Genomic DNA, 22,642 nt, shown 5'->3' with positions numbered 1-22,642 from the left:
GATATGGACGTGCTCGGCGTTGTCCTCCTCTTGTAAACACAAGTAGCACTGCGAAGGTTGGTCATGTAGGCCATGTCTTGCCCTTCGATCAGACGTCCAAATCCGATGTTGCACCGTTAGCCACACATGTATCTTACACTTGAGAGGGGCCCAACTCCACCAGATGCACGAGGCGTACGATACACGCCCCAACCCTTGGTTGAGTCTGCCATATACTGATCGCGCCATGTAACTCCCCGATGGATCACAAGGCCAGGTGAAGCTATCAGCAGCCAGCGGATCCCTTTGGACAGAGGCAATCACATGACAGAGTTGCATGAGTTGGATATGAGCCGTGAACGATAGATCTCCCTCAACATTCGTTGTCCACAGTCCATCCTGTAACGCCTCCCAGACTGTCCTCCTATTCTTAGTTCTAGCTCGGACGCGGCTATCAATCAGAGGGGCCACATCCGCAATCCCGAAGCCATGTATCCATCTATCGCGCCAGAATAGGGTCATGGCTCCATCTCCCACCGTGATTTTAATCAAGATATCAAACACCTGCCTCGTCTCCTTGTAACATTCAAAGGAATTCCTTGCCAGGGTCTATCCAGGTCCGTTCTGTGGAGCCACTCCCATCACACACGAAGTGCCAGCGCTTGTAATTGCAGGTTCTTTACACCCAGCCCCCCAAAGCCGATCGGTCTGCAAATCTTGTTCCACGCTACCAAGCACCGCCATCCATTAACCCGATCCTTAGCTTAGCTGTCCAGAAGAACACACACATCCATTGCCTGGCCAACAATAACTACACATTCATGTGGAACATCCAGTCGGACATCATCAGGGGAGAAATGACCGTGAGGCCATCAGAGTTTCTGGCTTCTATCGATGGTCGCGCCATGTCGACCACGTGGTGCCTATAGGTGAAGGTCCTCATGTACTAGGAGGGTGAGAGTGTTTCCGACTTACTCCGGATGAAACTCTATGCTCAAGAGCATCTCCGCCAACGTGGCAATGTTGTACTGGCCGTCACCTAGGGGCACCAGACCAACTGTCGGTACGAGTGCACCGAGGGGTGCGCTGGGGAGGGGAAGGACAAGGCCCTACGTGCGTGGCTGCCAGGTGGGCCCGCAGAGGCCAAGCTGGACTAGGTGCTCCTCCGTCAAGTACAACCAAAAAAAATCGTAGTCGAGGAAACGGAAAAGCAAACGAGCTGACGCTCCCTAGTTCCTAGCCGCCGCCGGCCCGCCGCCGCGGCGCACTAAGCCGGCCGAAGCCTCCGCTGCCCTGCCGTCGGTACGGGATCCCAGTAGCGCTTCCCTCTGCCGAGCAGCCGCTCCCACAAGCAGCGCCTCCCTCCCTGGAGCAGCTGCTCCCGCCCAGCACGCCGCCGACCGGAGCTACGCCGTAGACCAGTCCTTAGGCAGGTAGCCACCACTCCTTCGTCTGCCCCCCCCTCCCCCTCCTTCCTCTCTCTTCCCTCATTCCCCCTCCCTCCTTCCTCTTGCATCCTTGTTTCTTCATTTTTTTTCTTCTGATTTTCTGATTTTTGTATTGGACGAGTACTTGCTGTAGATTGGATATTGTGAGTATAATGATGGCTATTTCTTGATGAGTACTTGCTGCATGATATTTCCACTGCATGTTCAAGTTTACATGTGAAAGGATTTTGCTTGATAGGTGTTTGTGATAATGCTTGTAGGGGCAAATGTTTACAAATTGTAGTTTGAATTTTAGTTGGTGGTATTATTGCCATGATTGATGTCTCAAATCTTGTTTGTGATTGGGAATATGGTGGTACTATTACGCTGTGTTGTTGATTTGAACAGTCAGACCTAAAATACTACCGTTTAAAGTGATTGTTTCTCCATTTGCATGTTAGTTGATTGATCTTCAGGTTCCACCATTCGTGTTATGCCATGCTGCAAGCCTTTCATTTTTGGTTTTCTTGTTTATTCATACTCCTACAATATAACAATTTCTCCTACAATTATGTGTTTCCTGTTACACTAGTCAATCATTCTTCAGGTTTTCACCTAGTCAACCTCACTAGCAATGTTACACAAGGCTTCATTTTCTGGGTTTGATGTTAACATTAATTTATGTTTCAGTATATATGCTAGGAAGGTATTGAATTGCATGTGTGCGTACCTCCCAGTGCTACGAAAGGGGGTGTCACCAACACAAGCGGATCACGTTCAAGAGGAGGAGAGCGAAGATATCTTGAACAATATTCGTAGTAGGATAGCCAATGCGTGTTTTGTGAGAGCAAGATAGGTTAGCTATGTTGATGAAGGCCATCATTATGTGAACAATATGTGTTCTGTATGGTCCATATCTTTTTTATTAATATTTATACGCATGAAGTATGAAACACTACAATATAATCATTGAATTTCCTATATGTTAGCCATGAATTGTCTAATTTTCCTTTCCAAAATGGTTGTTGAAATGCCTAACAATGTAAAAGTCACTGCTTAGCACATAAACATTCTTTCAGCCCCGAGGGGCATTACGGACAATTCATGCCAAATCTACAATTTCACTGTTGTCTCAACCATACAACTTCCAGCCTTTTCACAGCTGCTTTCTCACAGCTCGCAGCTCACGGCTGCTTTCTCAGAACTCGCAGCTCAATCAAACACACCCTAATTCTATCCCTTTGGAACTTGCAGTTGGAACAGGGCACCAACATTGTCAATTGGAGAGGCTTGGAGCTGCTTCGGCATCCTCAGGAGAGCAAACAAGAAGGTAATCTGCTGCTCCTAGCTTCTATACATATTTTTTTGTGAATTTTAAAAATAGTAGATCGTATCCCTTTATTGGCGCTTTTCGAAAATGACGAATTTACGTATCTGTAGATACTGATACACGTATCGGCGCATTTTAGCTCAGGAGAGCAAGCAAGAAGGTGATCTGCTGTTCCTAGCTTCTATACATATATTTTTTGTGAATTAAAAAGAATAGCAAAACGTATCCCCATATTGAAGCTTTTCCAAAATGGCAAATTTATGTATCCATGTATCAGTATCGGTGTTAGGTTCCCAGAAGCTTGCCGGAACTGCTGCCATGTCTTCGAAGGGCAAGAAGAAGAAGCCGTCGGCATCCCCGCAGCCGTCACCTCGTACCCCTCCCTCTCGCGCCCGTGAAGACACCGGCGACTGCATCCTGGACCTCTCGTCCACCGCTGCAGCGGCGGCGGCGCGGTACCCGGCGCTCGTACCCCGCGGAGGTGTGGGCTGTTTCGCCGGCACCGTCTCCGATGTGGTCTCCAGGGGCGGGAGTCGCGGCGGCGAGGGGAGGCTCTGGCTTGCCGAGCCCTCCATGGCCAGCACCGGGCTACGGCCTGGGTGCCTCGTCTTTGTATGCTCCTCACTGAACTTGTTAACTAAGCACTACACTTGTGTTTTCAATGCAACCCATGCTCCATGTAGCATCAATTATTGCTTATTACAGTTTCGATTGTGTGCCCACCTTTGACTGTAGATGTATCTTTTGCTCTACTGGCGTAACATCTGGTCAATTGAATATACGTTGATTGATCCACACTGTTTTTCAATACGGCCGCAAAGAGTCATATTTACAGCTTGCTGAAAATAAGATTAACACATACAGTGGATTGCGGTACCCTGGTTGTAGAACTGACATTCGAGCTTCCCATGGATTTTCCAATAAAGATAAAACTTCAGCTTACCAGTGTCTATGTGTTGTTTTGTTCAAGTCATCTGAGCTTCGTCTCCTTGTTCTTAGGTGTCACTCATTTCTTCAAGTAGTAACAGTTTAGATGGCTTCCCACTTGATAGTTTATTTGAGGAGTGCAACAGATTCTTTAATCTTGATGTGGACAATGATCTCATCTCTAATGAAGCTGGGGTGAACTTTGTGACTGCCACAGTTTTCCCTTCACGTGAGGTATGTGCCTTTGTTATCTTTCTTCTCTTGGTGTATAAATGCCGCGAATGCCAAACTGTAAAAGTTTCTGATTGGATGGTCACTCTTATCAGGTTCAAAAGAATGGCATCAAGCTCTCTTGGGATCTTGCCTGCACACTGGGATACCCTGTAGTAGGTCGTTCTTTGCTAATTAGCCCCCTATATACATCCCAAGCCCCAAAGCGAGCTGATTCTGGCGAGTTTTTGCGTGTGATAAAATGCAGCGATCTTTATCTCAGTCTAGTTCCAACGAAAGTTGTACCCTCCAGTCATAATAAGTCGGAGTCTGATTGCCTTCCTGTAAGAAATGTGATGGTTATGGAGTCACCTAAAAGGATTCCTTCAACTCCTCCATGCAGAAATGAATCCCATGATGGTGCATCTAACAGTGGCTTTTCATTGTGCTTGGATCCAGCCACTGCAAAATCAGCATTAGCAGATGATAAAATAAATGACTTGCTGCAGACTTCTGCATCACGGTGGCTTGATGGTAGGCACTTACTGAAAGGAAACTATGTCCCTCTCTCAATGTGCGGGAAAGTATCTATGTTCGTAGTTTTGCGAGCAGAAACAGATGGTTCTGCCCTGGATGTAGTGCATGAGAAAAGAAATTCAATGTCTAATGCAGATGTCTCTGGTAAATTGGTTGAAACCCCTGCTTTGTTCCTTGTCGAGAGAACCACAAAAGTGCACCTTTCTGATTTGTCATCTTCAAAGGAGTTTGGGTCAGATAAGCTAGGGTTCCCACCAGAATATTCCATCTGTGCTGATACAGGAAGTGAAGATGCCAATCATGATCAAAGGCTTGGTGGGTTATCTGAAGTGTCAGCAAAAGTAAAAGAAATGATTTCGTTTTCGCTGGCAGACCAAATTGGTCTGCCAAGGAATGGTTTGCATGATTTACCAAGGTATAGTGTGAACTTGTCCCCCCTCCCCCTAGATTGCAAACACATTTATTTGTTAGTTAACAATATACTATTTTGTTTCATTTCAGGTATAAAGGTCTTCTTCTTTATGGTCCACCTGGAACAGGGAAAACCTCTCTTGCTTCTTCATGTGCCTATGATCTGGGAGCCAATCTTTTTACAATCAATGGACCAGAGATCATTAGTCAGTATCACGGTGAAAGTGAACAAACATTGTATGATGTTTTCACTTCAGCTAAGCAAGCTGCACCTGCTATGGTTAGATTTTCTTCTAATGCCAACCACTTCTTTTCATTGTCATGTCAACAGCACTTTGAAATATTCTTAGTCTACTAGTACCTTTTTAGGAAGCTAATGTCACAATTTCTTAACCTTTTCTCCCTCACCCTGTATCATGTGGGATAGAAAAATGAGCAATCTTTTTGTTCATGACTTCTAGAACCTGAGTTAAAATGATTCCTATCCTCAGATGGTTACCCTTAGTATTCTAGATGAAAACATTGGTCATCCATCTTTTAGAGGAACCTCATCCTTTACACCATTTTTTTTAACATTTTAAGTGAAGTTAGAAGTTACCTATGTTTTTAAGGCGACGCCTTACCGCCTTAGGGAGGGGGGGCGCTTTGGCGCCTAGGCGACGCCTAGGCGGGCGCTTTGGACGCCTAGGCGCCCAAAGCGGTCGATTTTCCAAAGCGGAGGGGGAGCGCTTCGACGCCTAGGCGTCGCCTAGGCGTCGCCTTAGGGACGCTTTAAAAACATAGGAAGTTACTACCATTTTAAAATCAATTTAACACTGTTACTGCAATTGAAGAAGATACAAAAATTGAAGAAGATAAAAAACAAATACTCCCTCCGTTTTTATTTACTCTGCATATTAGGTTTGACTGAAGTCAAACTTCATAAACTTTGACCAACCTTATAGAAAAAAGTATGAACATTTACAATAGCAAATCTATACGATGTGAAAGTGTATTCAACAATGAATCTAATGTGATTGATTTGTTATTGTATATGTTAATATTTTTGTCTAAAAACTTTATCAAAGTTTAGAAAGTTTGACTTTGACCAAAGCTAATATGCGGAGTAAATAAAAACGGAGGGAGTATATCTTATGAACTAGATTTTGTGTAAGCTAGGTGTTATCATCCATTATCTCTTGAGTTATTAGTGATCAAATTTAGTAATAGCTCCTGTTATCAATGTTTATGGATTGAATGAAGTATTTAATTACAAATGGTTTCTCTATACTTCGATGAGGACTTATGAATGATTAGCAATATGATTATTGATGTTTATGAATTGAATTATTTAATTACCAATGGTTTCTCTATATTACAATGAGGAAGTATGTAATGTCTTAATTAATAACAATATTGAGGATTGATAATATGTATCTTCATTGATATTAGATATTTATTGATGAATTGGATGCGATTGCTCCAGCCAGGAAGGATGGAGGCGAGGAGTTGTCTCTTAGAATGGTGGCCACTCTGTTAAAACTAATGGATGAGATTGGCCGTAATGATCGTGTTATCTTGATTGCTGCTACAAATCGTCTTGAAAGTATTGATCGTGCATTACTACGACCAGGAAGATTCGATCAAGAAATTGAAATAGGTAGAGATCTCTGATGTTTTTCATGTACCACAGTTCTATATCTATTCTAGGTCAGTGCTGTTCTTTTTTAAGGTATTGTGTGCAATCATCCCCTAACAAAAGGTATTGTGTCCAACTAAAACCAATACTAGTATATGTGCCGAATACATGTAGGATTCCTTTTGCTGGTAACATCATCCATTTAGGGTGGTATCCACAAATAATAGTAGGCGACTGATTAATCCCCCCCTCCTCCCCTGGCGAAAAATAGACAATTTGTTATCTTGCATTTTAAGTACTTTGTGGTACTTAAAGAGACATCATGCCCCATATACTGTTATCCGCATCACTTTAGTACTAGCTGTTTTCAGAACTTCGGGTAAACTGAGGTTGACTGCTTACAGATAGCGTCAAATGCAAGCTGACTATCACCGATGATAAGCCTAATTTTGAAATAATAGGGTTGTCCAGTTGATAAATTGTTGAGCAAGTCAAAGTTGATCAGTTGTTGATTCACTTGCAGGAGTACCATCTCCAGGACAGAGGCTGGACATACTTCACCACCTTCTAAGTGGAGTTCACCACTCTCTCACTAGTGAGGAAGTTGAGTCTCTTGCTTTTGCCACTCATGGATTCGTGGGTGCTGATCTAGCTGCACTATGCAATGAGGCTGCATTGAGTGCTCTTCGCCGTTATATCAGTGTAAAAGAAAGTTCAACCCAACTACTTGGTGATCGTGACACAAATGCAGAAAAGACTAATATTCAAGAAATTGATGGTCTTTTGGGTTATGAAATAAGTTCATTATCATCATCTCTCTCAAAGTTAACCGTGTCAATGGAGGATCATTGCTGGACCAATAGAGGCGATATCATAGAAAGTAGCGAGCTGGATGATAAGAAAGATGACTTGTTATTGTTGGTGATTAAAGATGACTTTGAACAAGCTAAAATGAAAGTTAGACCAAGTGCAATGCGCGAGGTATCATTTTTACCCACCTTATATGTTCATTTAGTGTTTCTTTCTCAGATTTCTTCTCTTATTACTTGCTGTAATTTCTTTCATAATAGTTCTTATCTTGTAAGCATCATTTCTTCTCTCTTGCTTTTTTTCTTTCTTTTCATCTGTTTGTGTCAATATCTGCATCATGGACTCCAACTGACGAGCAGTGAAAACTAAACTAAAAGTTGCACATTTCAGAACAATTGATATGAGATTCTGGTATAACATTCAGTTTCATGTAAGGTGTTCTTGATTTGGTTGGTTAAGATGCACCCTGGTGTGTTATTATCTTATGGGAAATAAACACCAACATCAGTAAAATATGTGTGTGCTCTGCAGAACGTAGCACAATGTTAATGCTTCCATCATTTCCTGTACAGGTAATGCTAGAGCTTCCGAAGGTACGATGGGAAGATGTTGGTGGTCAAGCCAGGATCAAGAAGCAGTTAATTGAAGCCATCCAGTTGCCACAGAAATGCCCAGACGCGTTTGAACGCTTAGGGATCCGCCCTCCTAGAGGATTGCTAATGATTGGACCACCAGGTTGCAGTAAGACATTGATGGCTCGCGCTGTAGCTTCTGAAGCAAAAATGAATTTCCTTGCAGTTAAGGGTCCTGAGCTTTTCAGCAAATGGGTTGGTGACTCTGAAAAGGCAGTAAGATCATTATTTGCGAAGGCTAAGGATAATGCGCCTGCAATATTATTTTTTGATGAAATAGATGGGCTTGCAGTAACTCGTGGCCATGGAAGTAATGGCATATCTGTTGCTGATAGGGTACTCAGTCAGTTGCTACAGGAAATGGATGGTAAGCCTTAGTACTTCCTTAGGGACTGTTGGTTGGTCCATGATGGTAGTCCAGCAACTGGTCACTTGTTACCTCAGTCTTTATTTGATCAAATCATTGATTTCTTATTAAGTAGTTACATACTGGAAAGTGGGTTACTCTTCTGTTATAGGCTGTCATTGATTAAATTGATGGCTACATAAACCAAGCAGTCAAGCATGTAAATTAGATCAGATATGACGTTTCTACTATTTCTTTAGGTTCTACTGATTGATTCCACACATGTTCTTTCTTGATACAATGAACCGAATAATCTTATGTAATAAACCTAGGTTACATTCTTTAAAATGGACAATTACTAGTCAAAATTGAGGCCCCGGTATCTTACTGTCTTATTAGTTACTGGGCTCTGTGCTATTTGCTTGTCTTTTCATTCTTAGTTGGACATGCTGATAACCTACGATCTAGACTCATGTTACATATCTTTGCCAGTTAGGTTTTGATCATCCGTAAGGCCTTGTACAATGGGAGGTGCTTAGAGAGATGCTTAGAAAAATTAACCGGGTTTTTCTGAAACACCGGTGCCTATTTCTACAGGAGAGACGCTTAGTAAGCGTCTATCCTGTACAAATAAGCACCGGTGCTTAAGAAAAGCCTGGTTTATTTCTCTAAGCACCTCCCATTGTACAAGGCCTAATTACTATGATTGCAACAGGCTTGGACCAGAAGATTGGCGTCACTGTTATTGCAGCTACGAATCGTCCTGACAAAATTGATATTGCACTTCTGAGACCAGGTCATCTGTCTTAACTACACATAGATGCACATGCATTTTATGGTCTATGTTCCTTGTTGGGTTACACATGCAATGCTTTCTATCTTTTGTTGGTTTTAACTTCATGAATGATATATGCACTAGGTCGTTTCGACAGACTGCTTGATGTTCAACCACCAGATGAAGCTGACCGTGAGGATATTTTCCGGATTCATACACGCAGCATTCCTTGCAGTCATGACGTCAATCTAAACGAACTTGCTAGACTCACAGAAGGCTACACCGGCGCCGACATAAAGCTCGTCTGCAGGGAAGCCGCCGTAGCTGCTCTTGATGTATGCTACCTGCCCTTTGCCCATTCTGGTATACAAGGACTAGATGTGTTTTCTTCACTAGGAGCTTGCTGACAAACTATTTGGATTTTCACCAGGAAAACTTTGACATCCCAGAAGTAGCAATTGTACACTTCAAGTCGGCAATCGACCGAGTAAATCCGTCAGATATGCAGTTTTACCAAGAACTTGCGGCGCGGTTCCGCCGACTCGTTGATGACACAGATAAAGCAACAACGACGGGAATACATACCGAAACTGCCATTTAGTATCCCTATATCTGTACATAGAGGAGAGCAGTTCACTGTAAGCCATTCCTTATCTCCTCCTTATTACCTTGATCACTCATCATTTGGTCCTAACATGTTGTTTGTACTTTATCTGTTCCGCTAATACCAGAAAACGAAAGGAAAAAGGAATTTATGTCGACAGTCGCAGTATTATGATCCTCTCCAGCATTTCCTGCAGCTGGAATACTTTTTGGTTCTGGTAGAGGCTGGTAGTGCAAGTCAAGAGTTGCATCTTTTTCCTTGGATGTCCAATGGTTCCATCTAGTAGTACTATTTTGTAGTGGTGGCTCTTGAAAGAGAGAGGATACTGATTACTGAACACAATTGCCTGGTGCAATTTTTTTGCTACTCATGTACCCGTGGAGTGTGTAGAATTATTTGTTGTAGAGACCGAGGAACGCGTGCACATCTTGACTGCCAGTAATGGCATTGAGGAATCTTGCGCACGCGAAACTTTGGCGCGGAGAGTTTGGAATCCCAGCTGGAGAGCCCGTGAAAACAAGATTGCGAGGTGAAAAGCCCGAACCAGTTTGCCTGACGCCTGTCAGGCTTGCAACATCCCCACTCCCTTACTCGTCTCCCGCCACTCCGGCCATGGACGCAGCCGGCTCCGCGTCTCACAGCCGCAAGCGCCCCCTCAATCTTGATTAGTGCTGGCGCTCTCTGGCGGCGACGGCCATCATGAAGCCGGCCAAATTCCTGTTTTGTTCGAGAATTGGAAGTGTTGTTGAATTATTATTTTTTTGAAATGATAGAATTTCTGCGTTCATCAACAAGAAAAAATTTGCGCAAACCAGATTGCCCAGTTATTATGAAGAACCGGGCAAAAACCATCACAACTGTTGAGTGGCACACATAAGAAATCCCACACACACCATTCCAAAGAGGGCCTCGTCGAGACAACACGCATGCGTCATCGTCATCACTCCTTCCCTAGAGGCGTCATCACCATCCCTAAATTTCAAGCAAACGACTCCTACTTCACCGTAGGCGATCGTTGACACAACCCACACCTTAGCGGACGCGAAGCTGAATGAAAATCCGCGCGAAAACTCAGCCACCCACTAGGCAACGCAGCTCCCAACTTTGACCGAGAACATCCAAGGACAAAAACCAGGCACGGCTAACGCCACGAAAGATCGCCAAACGGGCTACCTGCAGCCAATCATCATATACCGCAGGGCTCACCACTGCAGCTTTGACTCCATAACAGCAAACAAACCGAGACCATTCCGCGGATACGCCGGAGAAGAGCCTGTCTACTGCAACCATTGCCGCGTTTGCCGACATCACTCACATCATCATCGTTGCCACGCGCAAATTATTTTGCTGTCAACAATTTGTTGCACCTGTTATAAGCCGCACTCGATATACACGTTGCAAATTTATGACAATGTGCTGATCATTATATCTTAAGTTTGTTGTTTTATGACAACACGTGGCCATTTAAAAAACTAACAATGTGAAATTGAACCTTCCTTCTAGTCGTAACTCACGAATAATCTAAGAATGGACCATGTTACAGTGCATTATCTGTTAGAGTTGTGTCAAATATAGTGTACAAGGTAGGTTACAGTTGAACTTGTAGTTGTATCGTGTTTACATAGGATGTGGAGTCGTGTCCTAGTAGGACACTTGTATCCTAGGCCTCTCTTATATAGCGGGGGTAGACACACGATGTAACCTATGCCAACATAATAGCACGGGCAAGCGGGGGAGCCGGCGGTGTGTGCCGGCGCCCGGGCGGCCAGGGTGCGGTATTGTGACGGTGTCACGGGGAGGAGCGCCCGTAGTCATGCCCCGGGGATGAAGCCATATTGGTGAACCTCGTTAACAAATCCCGGTGTCGTGCTTGTGTGATTGTTTGGTCCTCGGTAGATCGACGGAACGCCTCGGATTTATTCTAACATTATCATCTTAAATCGAGCACCTTTTGATCAGCACATCAACCGGTAAAGATGGATGGTTTCTCAAGAGAACACCAGTAGCCTTTCTCACTTGAAGAAAGGGAACACATTGTAGTGGCGACGATGCCGTCGTCCAGGTGTGGCGCAGCCGCGCCGGCGGACGCCATGGCGGCGTGCCGGCGTTGGTTGATTGATTTCGGTGGCGTTTGTGCCCTAGCGGCCAGCCCGTAGCAAACTATTTGTAATCAGCGGCTTGGACTCGGATCTTCGTATCGACGGCCGAGATAGTAAGTTCGATGGTTTGACGCCGACGTTCATCGGTGTACTATCACGCACATTTTTTGCTTTCTTGGTTCTGACGGAAGGTAACATCGGCCCCCGGGATTCTCGCGCCACAAAACTGAACATTCTTGCTACTCTGTTCTGCGTCCATTCTCGCAAAAGGTAAATTTTCTTGCAGGATTGCCCGTTCATTCCTTCACAAAACATAAGCCGCCAGAGCATCACTGCTCGTACCTACAGTGTCCATGGCTGGCATCCACAATTTGCAGGGGGTAATGAATCCAGCCCTTGCCATCTCCATTAGACTAGGAGTTCAAAGCCATCAGATTACTATGGCATGACTAGGACCTGCAGCAACGTGGCATGGCAGCACCAAAGAGTAACAACCACTCTCGCTGCCAGCTGATCTGACCAAAAAAAACTCTGCCAAGCCCGAGGCTCACCCGGCCGATCACTTGCGAGGCCTCCCTCGCTTCCCGCTCTTCTTCCCACCTCGCCCCGAGCTCCCGGCTTGCGGAGGAGCAGCGCCAGGGCTCCCGGTTCCCTTCTTAGGGCGGCCTCGGCCTCTGCCCCTTCCCTACGGCACTGGCTTCGGAGTCGCCGTCTTGGCCCCCCTGCCTCTGCCTCTGCCCCGCCCGCGACCATGACTTCCACACTCTGCCTCCTCCTTGGGTGCCTGTCTGATCCCGTCCTCGGCTTCTGGTTCTGCGTGTTCCGAGGCTTTCTTGCGCTTGTTGGAGCGTGAGTTGGTGGCGGGAGATGCCGCCTTGGTTACCTGCTCCACCTCCGGTGTCTCTTCTGCTGCAGTGAAACAAACGGTTCAAAACCATCCACGCTTAGATTTCAGTTTAGCGACCGTGAAAGATAAAATGGTAGGCATTTTAGCAGTCAGCAACAATTCCAATGTAAACCCAACTCAGTTTCAGTTTTACCATTTTACACTGAAGGCACAGTAGGAGAGAAGCATCTTATTAGGCATACCATCACTACGGAGTTTGCTTGAAAATCTGGTACATGACTGCCATTTACGAGCACTACATATGTTTCGCACATGGAAGAAGCACTAGAATTGGATGGACCAAAATGATCAGGAAAGCTATAAGCTAAATTGAGCCCACTATATCAGAGCACTGTAATTGGATCAACAATGGCTAATGTTGACAAACATCGTACCGCGACCCTTGGCTACCTTTTGCACGCTAATGCAATTTCTGTTTTCCAGTCTGATAGCAAATAGCATGAGATCTGCGAAAAGTTGCCCAAACCTTAGAAGAAACGGGCTGACCAACGTATTGGCCACATAACGACAAGTTATTCGAGTGAGTGAGAATGGGATGCAGAATTTCATGCATCTTAAGTGCTGGTGCTCGACATAGTTGGCCACAGAAGAAGGGAATTTAAAGACCAAAATGCAGCAAACGATTGACCAATTGTTGAGCTGAAAGCATGGCAGTGGAGAACATCTCAATTTATCAACATCTTCTCTGTACCGAAAGCGTTAGGGTCGACATTAGGAGGAGAGATACTTGAATGTCAAAACCAGCCACCTGAATCTGTGGCGGTCACTGCTGCATAGATAATTCTATTGTGTGAACAGGCCAAAACTAATAATGACCAACAACCTACTAGATATTTTCATTTTTCTCCTGGCTCCTGTGATTTTCTTAACCCAAAACTAAGCTAAACTTGGGCCAGCTTGAACTACGCTCGACAAATTGTGGCACAAGGGGGTAATGGGCTATTCAGCATGGTAACCTGTGCATCATGTACATGCCATATTTAAATAATTTAGGGAACGCCATTGAGATGTAACAGCAGAATTTGCAGTTCATACTTTCCTCGATTCTTCTATGATCCCTCTGGTGCTGTTTTAAGAAGTTTTTAACCTTCACATGTGGAGAAGCTGGCACACATAAGGCCACAATCATACCAGTTCCAAACTCTACAGACTAAAACTAAGCACCAAATAACTATTGGCAGGATAGCTAATTAATTTTATTGGACAAGAGGGTATACAAAAAAAGTTATGAGCAAGGAACTAAGTCGGCAAGACCATCTAGAAGTCTAGACCTGTAGACCATATACTAGTAAAAAGTCCCCACCCATGTTATGAGCACCCAGAACTGAGTATTAACAAGTTTTCATGGGGTTACTGCTTACCAGGCTGTTTTAAGTGGTATAATCAAGATGCCATTTTGTAGACCGGATATTGCAGACTGCAGCACATGTGTGAATCACTAAATTTGAAGCAGAGATTGGCGTGCAGTGATGTCGCTAAATTGCTTCCGTATGAATATGTGATGGCATGGTTGCACACTGGAGGTGCAAGAATATATGTGCTACTGCACATTTGCTTATTTACAAATGCACTTGCTAATTTATAATTGTTGGTTCCTGCTACTCCCTCCATTCCATATTCTAATGCGCATAGATTTTTGCCTAGATTCCGAAATATAATGCACATAAGCTGCTTTGGACAAAAGTAGCCCTCGGCTGTTCACAGGAACGCAGCTGCATACACCCATGTGCTGTGACAGAGCAAGCAGTCGGAGGGCAATTCCTGTCCAAATGAGAACGCCAGCTCACGCATTGGTATAAACGCTACACACAAAGGCGCATTATAAAGTGGAACAGAGGGAGTACTATACACTACACTATATATCAATTTCAAATTTTGGTCCTTCTTGTTAGTTGCTTCCTTTTGCAGTTTAAAACTTCTGAATTTCATGATAAATCTCCAAGTCATGATTTCACTAACATCCTTTTAGCATTTAATGTTCAAGATTGTTTTGTAGTATTTAACTATTTAATCTCATATTACGTCAAAATTTTGAGATACATGCATATATGTTTTGATGATGTCTGAATATAAATACATAAACCGAGAACTTAAATGGGGAAACTGGCTACAAAAATACTGTATAATCGATACAAGGGGAGGTGACCTGGCAAGTACCTGTTTCTTTGATTGCGGGATGTTGGCTCGTCTTTGGTTTTGGTTTTTCTTTAATGTCTCGGCGCGGAAGAAAGTAGAGCTTTTTCGTGTTCTCTAAAATGCCGAGTAACAGTTAGCTAGTTTCAATATCTTGGGCAAGGATAATAGTTTCCTTTGCAACAGATCAAGAAAGACTAGAATGATATTGGCCCATCAAATTTCCAAGTTCGCAGACAAATGAAATTTTAATAATTGTCATCGTAAAAATACATAAGAGAATGCACACCTTGAAAGAGAGCATCAATATCACCATCAAAATTATCCAGCTGAGACAAAAGTAATAATACATGTTATTAGACACTAGGTAATAGAAGGACGTAAAAGAACATCCATATTATGGGGTATAGTTAACTAGTATCTCCTGTTGAGTACTCTACTGTTCCCGTAAAAAGAAGGTAGTAAGTAAACTAGTCACATTCCTGGGTGTTGAAACATGTTATTGTCAATCTAAGCACTACAAGATGTGACAACTGGCAACCAAAGAGAAGAGGGAGGCGGGTATATGAGTAAATAACACTTTTTAAACTGACAAACAACTTCTCAAAAAAGGTTTATGGATCAATAACTCCAAGACATTCTTGTTTCACTGTTACCTCCTAAAAGTTAACTCCTCGTCATTAGCATGTGTCTGTGATTAATCACCTGGCTGTTGCTAATATTAATATGCTTTGATTAGTTGGTTTCGGAGATGTTTAATGCATGTTAACAGACATAGCTCACTACATTACCCAAAGTCATGCTGCTGATTTATTCAACCCGTTTCTTTTGTTTTGCACAAATAATTTTAATAAATTGCATTAAATTTTTACCCTGTCAGTAACTTCAAGCGAGTAAACAGCTCGTGCATGAAATCCCACTTAGTTACCTGATCAAGCATATCACCAATATTTGCCCTGTCTACAACAATCAGAGACATCCCAACTCCACAACCAACACTGCAGAATTGTTCTGAGCTTAGTATAGAATAATAGTATGAATAGAGGCTGCCACTACATTTACATGTTGATTTCGTGCAATTACCTTGTAATATGCATTCCTTCAAGAATGTCAACCTTTTTAGGATTTACAGATGACCTGTATATAATGCATAACAATAACTGGTCAGAGAAGTTAAATGGTTGAAATCTCAGCGGTTGCAAGACTTGTATTTCACATGGTATTAGCATTTTAAATAGATGTACTTTTGTGTAGGGCCATAACCAAGCTCTCCATATTCAGAAAGACCCCAACTTATGCAAGAATCCTCTGCACCAACAATATGGTGCATGTCGCCAGAAGCCATGCAGCGGATGTTCCAACCGCTGAAGCAAACAAATCATCTATTAAAAAGATAAGTGAGGATAATACTATTTCAACAGAAAGCTGATTATGAGAATAGCTCTAAGACGCTGTTCATCACTATGGTGTTTCACAGTTTGTAAGGAACCTTAAATCTCTAACTGGCTTTGGATACATGCACTCATCGCCCCAGTTCTTCAACTTTCCCCACGCATACAGCTGCCCACGACCTAAAAATCAAACCAAATGACCAATGATTAATTAAAATATAGCTGTTCCAAATATTGCAACACAATCAACAACACATCAATCATTGAAAGAGCGCAAAGGTACAACGACAGTCGACAATACTATTTTCCAACCATATGCGATATGAGATCTAACTTGCAGATGAAAAAGAGGATGACTCCTTTTGTAATGCAACTAAACCCAAACATCATAAATAGTCAATAGAAAATAAAGACTATTGTTCTTCCTTAGTTTGGATAATTATTTGCCCAGAGTGGTATGCCCATCCTAAAACAGGACAATCTGATTTGATGCTCACAACATCAAGTGACCAGATATTTCCATGAATAGTCTTGCTCTACAAAATGCTCAGTGCAATAGTATTTGATTTACATATCTGAAAACACATATCATTGCATCTTCAGCCACATCTAGACCCTCTGTCTATAGCACCCCACTTTAATGATAAAAAGCTGCTCTTACACTCCATCCGTCCTAGTTTGCATGTCGTCCTTGTCTTTTGTGATTTAATTAGACCAATAATAATAAGTAATGTGCCATAAAAATTATACCACTGAAACCTTTTTTCGTAATGGTACATTTTTTCTGGCACATAATCTACATTTCATTGGTCAAAGTTGTTTTTTTTTTGCGGGGGATCATTTCATTGGTCAAAGTTAAACACTAAAATACATGAGCACCATGTAAATTAGGACGGAGGGAGTAGGAAATTATGTATCGGCAGTATGACAGGAAAACGAAAATGATAGTGAACGTTTACACGATGTTTCCCTTTAACTGAAATAATTTAAGAGCAATATTATCAGAAAGTACCCAAGTTTTGAGCTCCTTTTCAAGTAGTAACGCGCATAGAAGAATAAACTTAAAAGGCAACAACGTTTGACAACTTTCAGGCATATGTATGCGAACACAGAGAAAATGCTAACATATGATACAATAATGTTTGCCACGCTTGAGAGGTTTGGTCTTTAACAGGCTAAGTTCCATTGCTAACTCAATTGTCCTATGCCATCTCACTTGGATGTTTGAATTGTATAATCAGCTCACCAAGACATGCAACACAAACATAACTTAATATCAGCTTAAGGTGCAAGGTAAACCAATCACAAGAGCTGCTTGATTCATATGTGACCCTAGGCCAAACTATATTTCTCAAAACTATCTTTTTCTAGTATATTTTGACATATCGCCCAAGCAATAAACTCCTGTGGTAATTTTATCCCAGAGTGCATGATAAAATAGCAAGTGCATCAGATATATATGCATCATACCACCGGCTGTGCACGCAGAACTTGCAGAACCAGCTGAGATAATATCACTGGGAGATAGGATATTGTTCTTTTGAAATATTTCAATGAGGCGTGGTTGCCACTCATCTTTCTGTTCATTGTGTCCCAACCTACATCGTAAGGAAGTGGACAGATGAACAATGTAGGATACATCATGAATACGGTAAGATACATCATACATGACAAGAATAAGTTACCTTCCATATCCACCAAAACCCCAGCTGGTAAAACATAAAAAGGAACCATGTGAGAGAACATAAATGTGACATGAAGGAATCATATTTATGTATGCCGAAATGGACTTTTATACAACATGTATAGAGACACTAGTTAGTCATAACCATCTGGATTGTAAGTTTGTAACATTGTCAAACAAATGGTGGAGAAGGAACATACGTGTAAACAAAACCACTTGAATCAACTGCAACTGCAACATCCAAGTATAGCAAAGGTTTTAATATCAGTACTGATCCTCAAGACTCGAATTAACAAGAAAAATAAAGAAAGGAAAAGAACCTGTATGATTTGTTCCACATGCAACCTTGACAACGGTCTTCCCAGATAATGCAGCTATTGCCCTAGGGTGGGGCTGGGGATCATATGTTAGCCTTACCGATGATGCATTGGCATTATACTGTAACATCATAAATCAAATCACAATTACTGATGATAGCAAATTTGTAGGTGTGATTGTTAACAGGGTAGCAATCAACCTCATTGTCGCTTCCATGACCAAGTTGGCCGTACTGGGGAAGACCTGCTGTACTGAATAGAACAGAAGAATAAAATACATATTCAAAAAATTTGACGAACAAGAACAAAACCACTAAATACAGCCAAATAAGATACTAAACGAAAGGTGTTATCATGAGAAGATGATCAAAGCCTTTTGCTTATTCTGAAAGAGGAAAGAGGTTGCTAATCTTTAAGTTTCATAGTTTCAGCAAGGCCATACAGTATGGAAGAGCCCTCAACTGATGACAGCCAGACAGTAAATTCAGCACCACAAACAGCATTAGTTGCTTTAGTAACAAGGCAGGGGACTGGCAACACCTTAGTTCCTGCACCAAATTTAGAACAACACGTAGTCAGGGACAACACAAAATAACAGCAATGTTAGAACCCAGCAGGAAAATGAGCTTCCCATATGGTCAAATTCCCATGAAATTGTCAGAACTACCCCATCGTCCTGAACAATATAAGTTCTGTATGCTCATGGCATAAATATTTTTATTGGTTTCGTTATCACCCAGACAGGTAGATTTCAAGAACAGATAACACCGTAACAGAACAAAAACTGTCGATTATAGTACTAATGCAATGTCTCATATGCTCCTAGCACAAAATGATATTTCCGCACACCAGTTGTATTTGTTGCACTTCTAGTTGTGTCATCTATCAATCATAAAAGTAAAGGAAAAGGTGAGGGAGTCAACCACTCCTTAGTGAACCCGTCCCCAACTGGCCATGTCTGTTGTCACCAAATGCAAAGGACTTCCCTTCGTCAGTTACGACCACCGTATGATTTCTTCCAACACCTGCTGCGGTTATGTTGTATCTGCAGAATTGACAAGTGCTGATTAGCATTTAGAAACATGTTGAGAAAACATATAACGCTGTTGGGCTATTCAGTTCAAGTATGTTGGATGGTACATATTCATGGGTTCAGCAATACCATACACACCTTTCTTTTTAAACTAAAATGAGGGGCAATGCAGAGGAATCTCACTTTGATAGTTTAGAAACAACAGTTGGCAGGTTACGCAAGAGAGTGTCCCCATGCCCCAGCTGCCCATTCTGCTAGAAATAACAGTGTTAAGTAAGAAACATAACAAAAAATTAAGCATCGACTCATACTTATACCTCATTTCGACCCCATGAGAAGCAACGGCCGTCCGCGCTCAAAGCAACACAGTGGCAAGCCGCTGGCAAAATGCAGGAATCCATTAGCAAAATCCATATGACCATAACTCAATTTTTGACAAATACTACTTATTTTTGACAGCATTGAACAAATGCTATGACCATCCACCGATACAGCATCTCCGCGCACAAACTGGGCGAGTTCCCACTACTTCCCAGGCCTCCTCATATTAGATGAAGAAATACAGTGGACGAAAGTAAGGAACTCATTTCAGAGGCGGAGGAGGGGAGGAAGGAACTCACCACAGCCGGAGGCGACGAAGCGGATATCCACGCCCACGAGAGGGCGCAGCCGCGTCGGGGACACCAGGTTGCCTCTGCCCTGCACCCCGCCCTTCACCTTCCGGCCCATGATGTCGAAGCGCACCGTGCCGCAGTACAGCAGCTCCCTGCCCCCCGCCTCCGCCGTCTTCTCCTCACCTTCCGCGGCGGCCGCAGCCGCGCTGGCCGGCATCCTCTCCGCGATTCCGACCGGAAACCCTAGCTTCTGTGGGCGGAAGCGGAGAACTGTGGAAGCGAGTGGGGAAGAGGGTTTGAAACCGAGTGCGGCTCCGTAGAACGGAACTTTTCGCGATTCGCGGGGTGTTCTGCCCTGCCGCAACGGCTGGCTTCGCTCCCTCCCCCATGAAGCGACAGGCCCAAAGTGACATGGCCCGTGTCTACTGTAGTACGGGCCGAGATCGACGTCCGGGCCTGTGACAACGTGGGGGTCCACTCCGATGCTGCGACTATCTCTCGCATTAAGCGAGACGGTAGTTTGCTCTTGCTGACGGTTTTTCCTCCATCGTGTCATATTGGGCCGGCCCATTCGCGCGCACGTAGCTAGTAAAAGTCAATGTCGACGCTGCGGTATTTAGGGCAGGAGGCCGAGGTACAGTGGCTGCGGTTTGTAGAGACCAAGCTGGAGTTTATCAGGGTGCATCGGCGGACGAGTTCAACTACATTGATGATCCAACGGTGTTGGAAACAATGGCGATCAGGGAGGCGCTGGCACTGGCCAGTGACCTCTACATAAGCAGGATCATAGTATCCTCAGATTGCAAGGTGGCGGTCGATTCAATAGAAGGAAGAAGCGCAGCACATTACAGAGCCATTATACATGAAATCATAGATTTATCTAGAAATTTTGTTATTATTCTTTGGTTTTTGAGACTAGGGCCTCAAATGTCAGAGGCACACAATCTCGCGAAACACTCTTTTACTCTAGGTTCTGGTCGCCATACTTGGTTAGACCACTCTGAAGACCTCTTGTTCGTCCCTATAAACATTGTGACACGGTAATAAAGCTCGCGTGTTTGCCACAAAAAAAAGCACGGAAAATGGGAGAAAATAATTAAAAAAAAGGGAAATGGGAGAAAATGACCTGCAAACAGGGATTGAACACGGGTCTCCTCGATAGGAGATAGCAACGCTAGCAACTCCGATTAATGTAAATGAGCCTATTTTCTGCACCGTTTTTTCTAATTTATTCGGTTTTCTCCACATTTTTTCCTTTTCTTTTTTCTTCTCCCTTTTTTCCATATTTTGCATTTGTTTCTTAAGTTTTTTTGGTTTATTTTGTTTCTTTTTCATTTTTCATTTCTTTAGTTTCATTGTTTCTTTTGGTTTTCATTCTACATTTTTTCTCTATGTCAACAACATTTTTCTAATACAAGTTTCACACTTTTATAATACAAATTTAACATTTTCCTAATATGAGGTCAAATTTTTTTTTCTATATACATGTTTCCAAAAAATAATAATCAAATATTTGATTAACATTTTTAAATACAAGATTAGCATTTTTTTAATACATGGTCAATATTTTTCCTGAGGTTTATTTTGTTTTTTCGTTTCATTTTTTGTTTTTCTTTGTTTTTTTATTCTACATTCTTATATACTTGTTCAACATTCTTTGAATACTTGTTCAACATTTTTCAAATACTTGTTCAACATTTTAATACACATGATCAACATTTTTTCAAATACTTGTTCAACATTTTTATATACATGGTCAACATTTTTCAAATACTTGTGCAACATTTTTAAAATATTTGTTCACCATTTTTAAAACACTTTTTCAATATTTTTCAAATGTTTTTTGAAGAGTGTTTTATGTAATACATACATTTGAATATTTTAAAGTATAAACAAAAGTAAAAAAACTAAAAACTAAAAACATGAAGGGAAAAACTAAACAGAAAACAGGCTAGTGTTTCCCGCAGCCGTAGGCCGGCCCAACTGGTTGTTCGCTTCAGCGAGGGGGTTTGCCACTGCCTTGCTCGAAATCACTAATTGAGGAGTACTCCTTTCAAATATCACTTCCACCTTCCAAGGATGCAACAAGTGGCATGCACCACTTGTCACATTTTCCTTTTTTTTCATAGATTCATTTATTCAAAATGTTTTATCTCCTGAACCGTGTGTCCAAATCTCGAACCGTTTTCACCATTGGATACCTCGTGTCGAGGTCTTCAAAACTAGATCCTATGTTGATAAGTTTTGACGAACTTTTTTTTCATGAAAAAACCACACCAGAAGTTTTTTTTTTCTTTTCCGAAAGCCGTTTCCGAGAGGCATGACCGTGCCTCTCACTGAAGCAAAGCCGAGCCTCTCATGGAAGCAAAATCGTACCTCTCACGAAAAAAAAGAAATGAAAATACGGTTTTTTTTCGTTCTTGCTGAAGCAAATCCGTGCCTCTCGCGAACGAAAAAATGTGTTTTTCTGTTTTTCAGAGGAACGACTGTGCCTCTCGCGAAAGTAAAACCGTGCCTCTCGCGCTAATTGGACCGGCCCATGGCTCTCTTCATGGTGATCCGACGTGTCGCGGCGTACAATTTCGAGTACGTGGGATGTAAGTTTATCATGACGAATATTTCGGACATGCCCTGTCCGGTTCTGAGTATGTGGGATTTAGGCCTAACCCAGATATTGGGCTTTCATAGGGTTTTTTCCAGAGAATTAGAGGAGAGTTGACACCATTTCTATACAGAGCGCATAAAACGCAACCCCAATCCCGCCCCCATCTCTCCAACTCTCATCTTCAAGCCCAATTCAACATGTCTTCGGTGAGCCGAAGCAGTTCTGCATCATCTTGGTTTCGGGGCAGAGGGAA

At 42.7% G+C, this 22,642-nt stretch overlaps 2 protein-coding genes across 4 annotated transcripts; one reads left to right on the top strand and one right to left on the bottom strand.

Annotated features, from left to right (window-relative positions):
- Positions 1 to 1,149: 1,149 nt before the first annotated feature.
- LOC119322887 (calmodulin-interacting protein 111-like) lies at positions 1,150 to 10,126 on the top strand. Of its 2 annotated transcripts, none has more exons than XM_037596435.1 (14): positions 1,150 to 1,412; positions 2,661 to 2,736; positions 2,847 to 2,896; positions 3,026 to 3,348; positions 3,736 to 3,897; positions 3,990 to 4,825; positions 4,912 to 5,101; positions 6,253 to 6,460; positions 6,963 to 7,420; positions 7,822 to 8,248; positions 8,943 to 9,023; positions 9,147 to 9,337; positions 9,433 to 9,640; positions 9,734 to 10,126. In XM_037596435.1, the coding sequence occupies exons 4-13, from the start codon at positions 3,055 to 3,057 to the stop codon at positions 9,601 to 9,603; spliced, it is 3,018 nt and encodes a 1,005-aa protein (XP_037452332.1). In that variant the 5' UTR covers positions 1,150 to 1,412; positions 2,661 to 2,736; positions 2,847 to 2,896; positions 3,026 to 3,054; the 3' UTR covers positions 9,604 to 9,640; positions 9,734 to 10,126. The 2 variants fall into 2 exon arrangements, with proteins under 2 accessions (XP_037452332.1, XP_037452325.1); XM_037596428.1 differs by having other exon boundaries at positions 3,014 to 3,348.
- A 1,837-nt stretch (positions 10,127 to 11,963) lies between these two features.
- Positions 11,964 to 20,090, bottom strand: LOC119322873 (protein RCC2-like). 2 transcript variants are annotated; one of them, XM_037596412.1, is made up of 17 exons: positions 19,791 to 20,090; positions 19,488 to 19,549; positions 19,354 to 19,421; positions 19,061 to 19,182; positions 18,580 to 18,685; positions 18,338 to 18,389; positions 18,141 to 18,258; positions 18,021 to 18,051; positions 17,822 to 17,845; positions 17,607 to 17,734; positions 16,235 to 16,316; positions 15,990 to 16,109; positions 15,829 to 15,882; positions 15,674 to 15,743; positions 15,035 to 15,074; positions 14,770 to 14,862; positions 11,964 to 12,614 (listed from the first exon to the last, which is right to left on the bottom strand). In XM_037596412.1, the coding sequence occupies exons 1-17, from the start codon at positions 19,999 to 20,001 to the stop codon at positions 12,391 to 12,393; spliced, it is 1,605 nt and encodes a 534-aa protein (XP_037452309.1). In that variant the 5' UTR covers positions 20,002 to 20,090; the 3' UTR covers positions 11,964 to 12,390. The 2 variants fall into 2 exon arrangements, with proteins under 2 accessions (XP_037452309.1, XP_037452315.1); XM_037596418.1 differs by having other exon boundaries at positions 11,964 to 12,611.
- Between the last annotated feature and the right edge of the window lie 2,552 nt (positions 20,091 to 22,642).

Source organism: Triticum dicoccoides, chromosome 1B (genome assembly GCF_002162155.2).
Source record: "Triticum dicoccoides isolate Atlit2015 ecotype Zavitan chromosome 1B, WEW_v2.0, whole genome shotgun sequence".
In the NCBI taxonomy this organism is placed as follows: domain Eukaryota; kingdom Viridiplantae; phylum Streptophyta; class Magnoliopsida; order Poales; family Poaceae; genus Triticum; species Triticum dicoccoides.
This window is presented reverse-complemented; position numbering and strand designations above follow the sequence as displayed.